Here is a 14,287-nt window from a genome sequence, read left to right as displayed (position 1 = left end):
AATGAAATAAATGAACTTGTAGGAGTCTCTCTTCTCATCTGGCCCACGAGAGACTTTCAGGGGCTTCAAAAGATAAATTTGGGTTGTGAGATTGAGGGTAAAGAGCAGATGCTATTTAGCAAAAAATATATACAAATATCTTCAGTGATTTTTGTTTTGTCATTAATTTCTGCTTGGGGAATATTTTCAAATACAAATGCTTAATTAATAAGAAAAATAATCAATTACAATAAATGAAACAATGTGTCATGGAGAAAAACCCTAAAACACAACCAGCTCACAATGTTCAGGAACTTACAGACTCTTTTCTGCCCATAGTTTTGCTGTGGGAACGAGAGCGGGAGATGGTGCTGAAAAAGAAATCTTTCTTGGATGCAGACAAAGGAGGCGATCCTGTGTATTCACGTCCTGCAGACAAGCTCTCTATGCTTGGAGATGAACTGACATTTTTTGAACTTTGGCCTGTAAAACAAGCACAGAGCAACAAATCATTAAATTAGTGGAAAACTGCTCTCTCTATCAAGTACCTTTGTGTTTCAGGCTATGTCTACACTACTGTGGTAAGTCGACCTACGCTATGCAATTCCAGCTACGCGAATAATGTAGCTGGAGTCAACGTACCTTAGGTCGAGTTACCGCGGGGGGTCGACTGGAGAAAATCTCCCGTCGACTTACCTTACTCTTCTCATCGGGGTACAGTACAGGGATCGACTGGAGCGCGATCTGCTAAATCGAACGCCGGTGGATCGATCTCAGAGCATCGATCCCTGCTGTAGTGGAGACCTGCCCAGGTGTTGCTCACTGAGATTTATAAGCAGATCAACACAGAATGAGATTCTGCAAAATTAAAGTGTGTCTGTATGCATTGTGACAAATGGAGAACTACTCTGACATACAGGCCTCTGTATATTTCTAATGAGAGGGCACAGAAAAACAATACCCAATCTTAATAAGCACATATGATACCTAATGGTACCTTAGTAATTTGTATGACACACACAATTAATATAAGAAGACTGATGTGAAGCCTTCAGTCTTACACACAATATGTGGTTGGGGAAAAGGGATGGAAATGGAAAATAATTTTTTGTTTAATGAATTCCTATATAAGGTTGTGAAGAAAGACTTTTATGATGTTCTAGTTTCTACATTTCTTCCATCATTAGGAGTTGTTCTGCATAACTATAGCTCAAGTACTAGGACTGAGAATTAAGAGCCCCTAAGAATGGAACTAAGATTTAAATATTTTAATAGATGCAATTCAGTTTAATCTTCTTGCACCAATGAGAAACAAACAAACAAAGAATATGGCTGATTTCACTTTGAGAAGTTACACCAAATTCATAGGAATCAGCTCCAACTCTCAAAGACTTTCCTTTATAAATGTTATTATCAAACCATTTGTTTCAATATGTCTGGAGAAATCCATACTAACTTGCATTAATCTTATTAGGGTTGCTAAATAAGTACAAAAAGAAAGTCAATTCTCCCTTCTGATCCCCTAGGCCCAAAACTGTATTTTCTATCATAGGGATGCAGAGCTAACACATACATTTTTTTATATGCTGACTGTATATTCCTTTATACCAGTGCAGCATCAAGCACACCAGGCAGTGCTGTAATACATAATTAAAATAAAATAAAATAAATTGAATTCACAATTTTATTATGGAAAGGTTGAGCATATAAGCTCCTGGTTCTTCAACTCACAATAAAATTTGAAATATAAATATAGGGCTCGTCACCTGTTACAAGCTATCATTCATTAGGCGCTTAAGGCCTATGGATATGTCTACACTGCAATTAGACACCGGCAGCTAGCCCGTGCCAGCTGATTCAGGCTCATGAGGTTTGGATTGCAGGGCTGTTTAATTGAAGTGTAGACTTTCAGGCTTGGGCTGGAGCCTGGGCTCTAGGACCCTGAGAGGTTGGAGGGTCCCAGAGCTTGGGCTGTAGCCTAAGCCCGGAAATCTACACTGCAATTAAATAGCCTCACAGCCCAAGCCCCACACACCCAAATCAGCTGGTATGGGCCAGCACAGGTTTTTAATTACAGTGTAAACATACCCTATGTCTTACTTTACCCATTTTCTCTAAAGCACAGTTTAGAAATATCAACATCAGAATATTGAAAGAAAGCTCAGAGTACACCCAGAGTATACTCTGCCTCTTAACAGCTGATCCAATCAACAGCTGATCCAATCAACGTTCTCAACAGCTGAGCTGAAGCATTATGAAGATAAGGAGATGAGAGTTCTAAAATGAAATATTTGTTTCCACTGAACATCATGTAAAAGATAGTTTTTCACTTGCCTGATGTTTGCATGGCACTATGGCACATGGAGCTACACTTCTCCAAGTCCTATGGATTTTCTGTCTAGTGCAGTGGGGAAAAAAATTTCAAGGTCCCTGAGTTCACAACAGGTAAGGTATTCAGGGAGCTAAGATAGCTTTCACCTCCACTGCTGTGGTTGATAAAGATGATATATGACAGTGGTTTTAAGAGAACACCACCACCTACAAATAATAATATAGAGGATGTAGATCAAGAGCTTCTCTTCTCCCTGTCTCATATCACTCAAGAACAAGGAGACATTCAATAACATTGACAGGTAGCAAATTCAAAACTGAAAGGAAAAGGAAAGGCAAGGAAAAACTATTCACACAATGCATAATTGCCACATGATGATGTTTAGGCCAAGAACTTACCCAGGAAGGAAATCTAGAGTTATTACAGTTAATGCTAAACACATTTTGGGAAGGAATATAAAAATCTCATGCTTCAGGGCTTAAACCACTCTACAGCTATCAGAGATTAGGATAAGGCCTTCATAGAGGGCAGTTTACTGTGAGGTTTCTTGCACCTTTCTCTGAAGCATCTGGTGCTGGCCACTAGCAGCGAGAAGATGCTGGATTAGATGGCCCACTGATCTGATGCAAAATGACATTTCCTATATTAGCAACAGAGTTAGCCTTGGCAAGAAACAAAAACTTTTATTTAGGTCAACAGGGTTGCTTTTAATATTGTTTATTTAAAATATTAATTTAATAGCCCCATAACAAAAACAACTAATATCCCAGTTTTCATGAAGTGATGTACTGTCATTAGGGCTGCAAAGATGAACTGGGATGGATGATAAAAGTGGAGCTACGATTTTTAAAAAAGCCTTTTTAAAGTGTATATGGGAAAGCGGATCTAGTATGAGGGGCACAAAATCCTAATTTGAAAGGAAAGTTAAATACTACTGCAGTGAAAAAAGTTATAAAATGCCATGAGAAATTATGGACCAGGATTTTTTTTAGTCTTCTGTATTATTTTCTCTCTCAGTTCTCTTTTCTGATTTTGCTGCTTTTGTGAATTGATATATAATTAAGACCCTACTTGAATCATGGGATGATTGTCAAATAATTGTGGATGGGTTGTGGACAAGACATTGAAAACAGTGGAAAAGTAATAATAGACCTTTATTAATTGCAATAATTTGGAAAAGCCAGAGAAAACCTATTTAAAAAAAATTTACTGGAACAATATAAGCATTCCAGTACGATGTTATGCCTGCTACTTTTTTTGATAACCAGACATTTTGCTGCATCTATTTTACAGTCATTAATGTGCAGGGCTCCTTCTATCAGTCCCAGGTGGCTGGGGTCTTGCTGTTAGCCCCTGGTGGCGGCAGCCAGCGTCCCGCTCTCAGTCCTGCTCATGGTGGGCTCCCGCTGTCAGGCACCTGGCTGACAAAATGGCAGAGGAATCCTAATATTGCGGGATCTGCAATATCGGCAATTACATAGGGCCTTATATATGATTTCATGAATGCTTTCGCCTGTGAATTCACTACACACTTTACAGTCATCACATTGTATGGTCAGCTATTTTGACTGATCCCTTTTGTTTTACTAACCTCTATGACACCAGAAATCATTCACACAAAGGAAGTGACCCGCACGCATAGGTATAAAGTTACTCACTGGTTTTCTGATAAATCTCCTTACAATCTGCCCTTGGTTTTACTCAAAAGCATTGCTGCTTCGGCCTTTCATGCCAGTTTCACTCTTGCATATGCTATATATAATTGCATACAGCTGCTAGCATGGTCTGTATTTTGTAATGGTTGTTGCTTAAACTATTTTGAAAATTTTACAACTCCCTTTCTGTGGTAAATCACATTCTCCCCTCCAATATGGACTGCAGCTTTACTCCTTGAAATGTGTTTCCATAATAAATCCACACCACACAACATAGAGATAAAACAATAGAAAACTACAATAGAAAACAAAGTTAGAAAAGAGATTAAGACACCAAAAAGCCACATGGAATATTAACACCATAGATTAAACAAAATTAAAAGACTAGGGAACACAAGTCTACTTTTTGTTTTTATATATATTTAGAAAATACATTAGCACTGTCCAGTGTCTTCTAAGGCCTCGATCCTAAAATGAGGTCCACCCATGCAAAGTCTCTTAGACATCCAAGAGACTGGTTGACGGGGTCCCATTGTAGAGTTCTCAATAGCATTCTGATCCTTACAATATGTGCGGCACATAATACTGATGGTTTAATTTTTTGATAAAAATTATAGTTTTTCTTAAAGGAAAAGTATAAACCCAAACAAACGTGATCTTGGGAAAACGACTTCAAATGAAACACTATTTAAAAACAAACAACTGGATACACTGAAATCTTGTCTGAAGAATTGGGCCAGGACACAACAGTTAATAAGACACCACATACTGCAGAATCAGATGATGGGTAATTGAACAGAATACAGGGAGGATTGATTTGAATGTTCAACAAGCTTCCTGGCGCGGTAGAAAAGGTGATGAATAAACCTTTCCTTACTTTTCCCCAAACTCCCTTTAATCTCCCTTTTGCCTTCCTCTCCCTCATTCCCCCTCAAGCCTGCCAACCTCCACATGGTCACTAAGCAGCCACCATCTTTCCTGAAGGCAGCCTGGCTTCAGCCCCACTGGAAAGTGTGGGAGATGGTGGCCATCTTTGCTGCAGGCAGTCTCACTTCACCTGAAAAGGCTGTAAGGAATGGCAGACATCATTGGGAGGGAAACCCCAGGCTTCAGTCCCATAAATTGTAATGGGAGATGGTGGCCATTTCTGAAATCAGCAAAACTTCACCAGAGTGAAAGCAGAAATCATAAAATCACAAGAACCTTTAAAAAGGGTCAGATACCTCATGATAAAATTGAATGATTCAACAAAGCTGCTATTTTTCTAGCAGCTTTACTGAAACAAGAGAGGCTTCAGGTAGCAAGCTGAAAGTTGCACATTAAAATGTAACTGTCTAAATAAATGAATGAATATACTGAACGCCTGATTTTGATCTTCTACAGTAGAAAACAATGTTCAGTGTGGTTCTGAAATGGTGACAATGGTCTAAACCAAAGCAGGGCTAAAAGACAAGGTTCAGGATAAAACATGAAACCATCACCATGGAAAACACTGCTAAGGCACAACACAACTGAAGATGACTCCTGCACTTTTCTATTCACAATCACCATGTTTGGCCTCTTGCTCTGAAACATCATCTGAATTATTTTATAAATGCTCCATTATGTACATTGTATTTTATGACTTAAATAACAAATAGAGATGAGCCTGACTCACTATGCTTGGATTTGAAATTTAGTTTGAATTCAAACTTCCTGAAATTTCAGCTATTTTTTTAATCCCATATTTGGTATTCTAGTTGGTATCATTATGAATGTACGAGATGGTGGCTGAAGATCTTCTACAAAAAATAATTAGTCTAATTTTCCTCATTTTTTTTACTTTATGAATGTTCTCCCTAGCAATTTAGTTTATAAAGTGGCCTATCATGCTCTCTTGGGTAATATACAAATTAAAAAAACCCACATTGATACAAAAAAATCGAATACAGTGACAACTAAAAGGAGTCAACAGCTTTCACTCAGAATAATCTTCAAGCTCCTAAGCCACGTCTCTCAAGAAAGAACTGAAAAAAACCAGATAGGCTTTGCAGTCAGCTAACTTTGGCTTTGTTGGGAGAAATGAATTCCTGAGACCAGGGCTGCGCAGTGAAAGTGCTCTGACTCCATCTCTTAATGGTTTAAATCTTGAAGCTTTAGATAATAGCAGCAGCAACAATAATCAACCACCTCTGCTAATTTCAGCTCTAGGGAAAGGACATGAGGAAAGAGGCAATCTCCAAGGTAGTCAGGATTTATAGTAAATGACGTAGAGCAGTATACATCCAATTAGCATCTTGAATTAGACTTGTAAATACTCTGGAATCCAGTGCAGATGGAGCACAGCTGTAATATGCTCCATATGTAAACCACCACTAAGCAAGTTGGAAGCCACTTTCTACTTATGTTAATGGAAGTTTCCTGTTGAGTGCTGTAAACAGTAAACTAATCTGGAAGTGACAAAATTAGGAAGGGGTCAGTGTCCAGAGGAAAAGTCCCAACCTCCTTTAATAATGAAGATGAATAAAAACAATATCAGATACTATTGCTCTTTGAATGTCCAAAGTAGCTACGATCTAGTGGGCCCCGAGACTGAACTTGTTAACAAAAGGTAAATTTTGTCTGAGAAGGTAGTTATCTACCTACTGTATCTTCTTGGTATTTGCCCCAGACAACCAGCGTAACCTCCCATCTTGTCAGGATTCAGTTTCAGCAGCTACCCCTTATCCGAACAATTTTACCACAGCAGCATCATGTACACACTGAAAGGAAGGTGGATAGTACAGGACCCCAGTGTATCTCATATGAGAAAGCCCTGAGGCAGAATTACCCCAAACTAAGACTTGGACCCTCTCAGATAAAGAAAAAATGGAGCAACTTGCATTGTTCCATCCATACCTGTCAGGGTGCAGTGGTGGAAGCATAAGACACTTCAGGTCATTTATGCATACAACCCAAGTTGTTGGTGTTGATTGAGAAAAAAAATCAGAGAGAGTTTAGGTCCTACCTCCTTTATATACCACCTCTTTTTCTATCCCATCACAATGGTTGACAGCAACTTTTCAGAATTTCTTACAAAAATTTTATAGTTATGATGTAATCTGAAGGGTATATTTCATGGATCTCAAGCCATGGCTGGGAAATATAAATGCTAAAAATAAGAATAACTTATTGGGTGTGGAGTGTGAAATCAAAGATAGAATGAGAAGAAAGAAATTTAAAAAATAGGTAACATATAAAGGGTAAGCTAAATAAGCTATTTTCCCCCTGAATAAATGACGACTAGATAACTTCCATATTTGTTCAGGATAATTGAAACAAAGAACAATGTGAAAAAATGACAGACTTTATATTACATATGATGCCATTACATGTTTTTGTGCTCAACCTGTTTTAACTACATTAGTGAATACTGTGTGCCAGTAGATGACGTAGCAATAGGTTCACAGATACCATCAATATTCGCAGAAATAGATACACAGTACTTGGAACACATCACAGCATCACGCATGCAAATAACAATACCACAGTTTCAATCAAACCCACATAATGGAAAAGGTGAGTTGTAAAAGTGAAAGTATTTTTGAATGTTCTCACAGAACTAACCCCCCAAAAAATATAAATCACACAGGAAATGGAAAAGGGCAGCAAACTGTCCTTTTGGTAAATACCATGCCATCAGACAGACTGCAAAAAAAGGATCACAGTTTACAGAAAAGATTAAAATAAATCAATACACTGGTAATAGAAAAACTATGTATAACAAGGAGCTCAGTAGACTGCACAACACCACTGTTCTGCAGCGGAATTACTTAAATGAGATCAAGAGATTTGAACAATCGAACACTTCCTGAATACAAATGGATAACCAAATGACCACTAGAAAAAGTTATATGGAATGCTATGAAAGCTAAAATATAAAGCTCTAACAGAAGAAATGATGAGCATAAATATATATTTATAGTTTTCAGACATAAGTGATAACTAAAATGGACACTAGACTATAAAAAAAGAACTTGCACGTAAATTTGAGCAAACCTAAGGGAAATATTCAACATTAAACTTTGTGTCTACTCCATTTCTGTGGGCACTACCGTGATACCGACAATAACTGGGAAGATCAAGAACTACATATTAAGAATCAAAAAGGAGTGGCAAATCACTATTAATTAAAACAGGCTATCACCAATGACCAGAAAGGCTGTGATATCTAAAATTAGAGAAAAAAATCTAAGACCAGTCAAACCAGCCCTATATGCTTTGATTAACAAAACAGGACCCATTCAAATAGCAAACTCCAATGATGTAAGTCTAAAATTTGGCAGAGTTGCAGCTCCCTTGAGACCTTGCATTGTGGAAATCACAAAGTCTTACCATAATGCTTGTGTCAACTATTTCAGATTTATTCCACCTGTGTCCATTTTTGAAAACTTAAGAATCTTCATTTTATGTTGGAACACCACATTTGAGCATTGCCTGCGCTACACAGGTTTCAGGACCTCAGCAGAGTAAATACAAAATAACAGATGGGACTTTGTAGCGTGTCCCACTGATTCACCACACTTACCAACTAATGGCATAGTACAGTCACCCTACAGAATGGCTAACCACATCTAAGGACATCTAAGGAAGCATATAATTTTGGAAAATCAAGTAGAATCAAAACAAATAAATAAGGAACAGAACCCCTACCTCGAATGTGCCGCCAAAATGTGTAAGAAGGCGACAAACAGAACTATATATAGTAATGAGACTACACCACTAGCTAAATACAGCCCATTCTTCTCTAGTACTTCAACTAGCAACCTTGGAACGTCACTGATTCACAACAACCCTCTCCCCTCTGCTACTCAATCTAAGATCAATACACTCCATTCTCATTAAAAAGAGCTCAAAATAGCATATTAATAGCCCAACCTTCTAGAATGAAAACATGCACAGAGGGGCCCTTCAATTTAGACAGGAGACTTCAGAAAGCTCAAGGTAAAAACATCAGAGGAATGTACAGAAGAAAAAGTTGTGCAGTACTAAACGCAAGACTAGTCTGGGCACACTACCATACAGTACGTTTATTATGTGTACATGTGCATGGATGCAGAAATGGTCGCCTATTTGCTCACAGAGATTGAGGATGCCATGTCAAAATGCAGAGAGAGTACTCCAGCTGGTACACCCTCCCCATGCCAGAAGAAGCAGTGCTCCCACAACACGGACTATTTGCATGCTGCTAAAGGAACCTGATGTTCTGCCTGGTCCTGTGGTTACAAAGGCTCAGTTTCTGTACCCCTGGAAAAAGGCACAGATGCTGGGTTAGGAGAAGAAACTGAATTCTGTATAAGGGTTGGCACTGCTGGCGAAAGAGCTGGGGTGGAGTCGTGCAGCGGCTTGAAGGCAAAAATGAGAGATTAAACTGAATGCGGTGTACAATGGGAAGCCAGGAGAGGGACTCAGAGAGGGGATGACAAACTGGTGAGCAGGGGAAAGATTATTAGTGACTGCATTTTGAAGGTACTGGAGATTATGACTCAGGTATACGACAGGCTAAAGAGAAGGAGGCTGCAATAATCAAAATGGGATAAGAAGGGTTATGAACATTTTACTTTCAGGACCGAGAGGAAGTTTCTGATTTTCTATACATTCTGGAGGAAGTAGCGGCAAGATTTAAATACCGCCTGGATATGTGGGGAGAATAAGAGTAAGTGGCTAAAGTTACTTTCCAGGCTGTGAGCCTGGAGGATGGTGGCAGTAACTTCAGTGGAGGAGGGGGAAAGTGGAGAGGATTTAGAAAGAAAGAAAAACAGTTTGGTTTTACCTTTAACTAAGAGTGAGTTGTAGATGAGCCATACAGAAACAAACACTGGAGATCCATGCTGAAATCAGGGACTGGGCAGGAGGAAAACAGATCAGCTGTAGAGAAGTTGATTTGTCAGTAGTAAGCATAAAGGTAATAGTTGAATCCATTTAGGTTGACAAGGCTGTCCAGGGATAAAGAATGGAGCAAGATAGGGATCAAGGGGAAGAGGATGATAACCTAAGTGAGGACTAAGCCAGGAAAGCCAAAGTAGGACAGGATCTCAAGGAGAAGTGAAGAGTACTCAGATCCGCTAATCTATAATATGGCAGTTCCAGTAACTAGGATGTACAGTACTGATATTTGAAAAAGAATGATTTCTACAGGTGTTGTTTCTTACTAATTTGACTTTCTTTGCTAATCTATTTTGAAAGTTCATGCAAACTACTGTACAATTCCCCTGTCTTTACCAATACTTTAACTGGTATAAAATTTTTCCACTCAGTTTTCCAATTTATTTAAAACAATTCAATCTACAGATATCGATATCTTAATATTTCACATTCAGGCAGCTAAGCCTTCTCTTTAAGTAAAAATGCATCTCCGATTAATTACAGCAGGCTTCCAGTCCCAAATGCCTCAATCAAAGACTATCATCGTGAATATGTGCACCAAAAAAGGGAATCTGAATATTAACAAAGTAAAGTGTGAAATTAACTACAAAATACAAGATCAATCAGATTTTTAGCGAAGACAGAAGCTGGCACATAGTGAATGTAAATCAGTATCACAGCCACACTCAGCATCATCCTGTTAATGAATTGAAGGGAGACCTTTTTTCTTCTGAACAACAGTGCCACCCAGTGGATGGATGAGGACAGTGAGTTAATAAGCACTGGAAATGGAAAAATCGCAGATGAAATCCGGCGGGGGGTGGGGGTGGGGGAAGGTGTTCCTTGACAGACCAATGATAATGCTGCAGGCAAAGAGATACTATGAGTTGCCATAGCAACTGTACCTTGGAGGGCTGTTCGATTCTGAGCAGGATCAGTCATCTGTGCTTCGCTGCCTGTAACTACATCTCCTAGTAAATAAATAAAAACATCTTAGGATTTTTACAAGAACAAATACAATTTATTGAAATAAAGTCTTTTAACTTGTGGTTCACTGAACAATGGTGACACTAACTCCACACAAGAAACAACATGAACCAAGCAAAAATAGTAGCTGAAAAATATGTACGAAAGAGAGTTGGCAAAAATTAATGGGATGGTTTGGCAAAGAAACTTGTGTTTTTTTTATATAAAGCAGGTATGCAGAAAAAAAAACCCAAAGTGTAAAAAGATTTTTTTTTACATAAAGATGTGAACAAAATTGTACAACTAAACATAATTTGCTTCTGGCTCTTCACAATGGTAGTACAACTCTGATACTAATGCACAAAACAGTATCAGAGAGTTGTGCTATTATTGTGAAGTGCTAGAAGCAAAATATGTTTAGTAGTTGCAATTTGTTCTAAGGTGCTGCTAAACTCACACCTTTATGTTGCTGTTGCTGATTTTAATATGCATTTTCTTAATCACGTATGAAATAGTGTTGTCAGTAATGCAGTACTAAAATCAACAAAAAAGTAACAGATTTGTTAGTCTGCAGTTTATTCTATTCATTACTATGTAGCTCTGCTTTGAGTAAGCACAGCTGCTCCCTTTTGCCCCAGAAACAACACACTTGTTTTCCTGACATCATCAGCAGGGAGTTAAAATATATAGTGAATTCAAATAGACTGTATTGAGTGGCATGTCATAATGTTATATTGATTATGAAGATCTTGTTTTACTACAACTACTTCAGAAATGTAAACATGCAAAATAAATAGTAGTCTGGACACTCCAATAGCTGAACATAATTTTGGTGGCATTTCATTTTCATATTGGTCATTTAATATGCACTTGTGATAAAGTGGCATTCAAATCAAAAGCCTTTTTGAGTCAAGGACCCCAAAGGAAATCTATATCTTGTACTGTAATTTAAATGATACAAAAAATTAGGTACAGTCAATATCACAAAGACGAACTGAAGGAGAAACTCTTTTCTTTAAAGAACACATCACCAGCTGGTAACTAAAGAGTAAGTGGCTTCTGAAGAAACAAGAAATCCTGTGACACACAGAGGGCAACAACTTAGCCAGGTTTTTTTCCAGAGACGTTTTCCCCTTCATATTTATTTTCCTTTTAGGATAACAAGCTCTACACACAGTACACTGAACTCAAGCTTTAAATTTAACCTCAGGGTCAATGAAGTGCTCCTTCAGTAGGAATAGGACAATATTTTAATTCTTATGCTGTTAGCATGCTATCTTACACAAGAAAGCAGTATTGGTGCCCGATCTTTTCCTATACTGTAGGGTAGACTGAGTATGGTTAATTTAATATTAGCAGAATTTGATTTTTCTATTAGGTGGCACCCTCAGTGCTTGGGTACTTAGTTCAACTATTATTTCTAACATTACAGATGAATCTGGAATTTGCAGATCTATAATTGTATTCTTTTAGATCAGTCTACAGTTCTCCATTTACCTTATTTTAGTACATAGGCATTAACCTCACAAGAATTCAGCACATTACAAAAACTTTAAAATGAAGAAAGGACATAAATTATTGATCTTTAAAAAATCAGCTCCTGATAAAAAATGAGCCCCCCTCATTATAAATGTAGTGTGAGTGACTTTGAAGGTGGAAGAAGTTACTCACCTTGTGCAATAACGATGTTTCTTTGAGTAGTGTCCCTGTGAGTGCTCCGCTGTAGGTGTGTCTGCGTCCCTGTGCTGCTGATCAAAGAACTTCGGTAGCCATGTCCATTGGGCCCACACGTGTGCTGTCTCTCCTGGTGCTGCGCCACAAGGCTACCCAGCACGTGCCGGCTAACCGTCCTCAGTTCCTTCTCGACCACAGAGTAATAGCAAGAACTCCGAAGTAGAGGGGAGGAGGGCTGGTTGTGGAGCACCCATAGGGTCACACATCTCGAAGCACCATCGTTACTGCACAAGGTGAGCAACTTCTTCTTCTTCTTCTTCTTCGAGTAGTGTCCCTAACGGTGCCCCACTGTAGGTGACTCCTGAGAAGTACCCCCTTGCAGGGCTGGGACTTTGGAACAGAGTTAGTCAGATGATAGTACTGTGGAGCCAAAGATGGCATCAGAGACAAAGTCCCCGGTGATCGCATACTGTTCTGCGAAGGTGTGGAATGACACCCAGGTTGCCGCTCCGCAGATATCTGAAATGGGAACATCCTTGAGGAAGGTGACAGATGAGGAGATTGATCTCGTGGAAAGTGTATGGATCGAATCTGGAGGGGCCATGTTATGAATTTGGTAGCACTGCTTGATGCAATTCAAGACCCACTTGGACGGTCTTTGAGCTGATATCTCTGAGGCCTTAGATCTTTCCATCATAGAAAGAAATAGTCAAGGGACATTCTGAAAGCCTTTGTCCTGTCAAGGTAGAATGCAAGGGCTCTCCTAACGTCTAGGGTATGCAATATGGCCTCCCTATTGTCTCGGTGAGGCTTGGGGTAGAAGGCAGGAACATGAATAGACTGATTTATGTGAAACGAGGCGGTCACCTCAGGGATGAACCTTGGATGCAGCCTGTGTGTAACCTTGTCAGAGAAGAATATTGTGTGGGATGCACTATCAGAGCTGCTATTTCCCCTTGCTGAGATAATTGCAACTAGAAAGACTGTTTTCATTGATGGGTATGCTAGAGAAGGGAGGGCCTAGACAGCCCTTTCAACAGTAGGCTTAGGTCCCACAAGGGGTGGGAAGTCAAGGGAAGAGATTTGTTATTCCCTTAAGGAACTGTTTAGTAGCCAGTGCGAAAGTACTGAATACCCATCTACGGTACTGTAAAATCCTGTAAAAGCTGCTAGGTGAACCCTGAGAGCACTCAGGGATAGCCCCGATTTTTAAGGGTCAGAGCATATTCCAGAATATGTGGAAGAGCTGCTGACACTGGAGAGATTGGCTGGGAAGTGCAGGAAATCTTGAACCTGGACCATTTCTGCAGGCAAGTGCGTTGCGTGGAGGACTTTCTAATGGGTAGTACAGGGGTCAGCAACCTTTGAGAAGTGGTGTGCCAAGTCTTCAGGTTTTGCATGCCAGTAATAAATTTTACATTTACAGGGGCCCCTGAAAAAACCTCAGACTGGCAGCGAGCTGAGTGGGGCTGGCGGCCAGGACCCCGGCTGGTAGGGGGCTGGGCGGCTGGAACTCCAGACCAGCAGCAAGATAAGCGGGGCTGGTGGCTGGTATCCCAGGCCTGCAGCAGTCTGAGCAGGGCTGATGTCCGGTACTCCGGCTGGCAAGGGGCTGGCGGCTGGAACCCCAGACCGTCAGCGGGCTGAGTGGAGTGGTGGACGGAACCCCAGACCGTCAGCGGGCTGAGCGGAGTGGTGGACAGAACCCCAGACCAGCAGTGGCTCACCTGCTGCTGGTCTGGGGTTCCGTCCGCTGGCTCCTGCCAGCTGGGGTCTCGGCTGCTGGCCCCTCTCAGCC

At 39.9% G+C, this 14,287-nt stretch overlaps 1 protein-coding gene across 1 annotated transcript in view; it reads right to left on the bottom strand.

Annotated features, from left to right (window-relative positions):
- Positions 1-14,287, bottom strand: part of TBC1D5 (TBC1 domain family member 5) — a 470,928-nt gene that overhangs the window by 67,506 nt on the left and 389,135 nt on the right. Inside the window, exons 19-20 of the mRNA XM_084621915.1 lie at positions 10,755-10,820; positions 299-462 (exon numbers count right to left, since the gene is read on the bottom strand). Of these exons, the coding sequence (XP_084478041.1) occupies positions 299-462; positions 10,755-10,820 (230 nt within the window). The remainder of the gene's footprint in view (positions 1-298; positions 463-10,754; positions 10,821-14,287) is intronic.

The sequence above is a fragment of the Lepidochelys olivacea genome, assembly GCF_965140295.1.
Source record: "Lepidochelys olivacea isolate rLepOli2 genome assembly, chromosome: 2".
NCBI classification, from domain to species: Eukaryota; Metazoa; Chordata; order Testudines; family Cheloniidae; genus Lepidochelys; species Lepidochelys olivacea.
The sequence above is the reverse complement of the archived record's forward strand: the minus strand, read 5'-3'. Positions and strand labels throughout refer to the sequence as shown.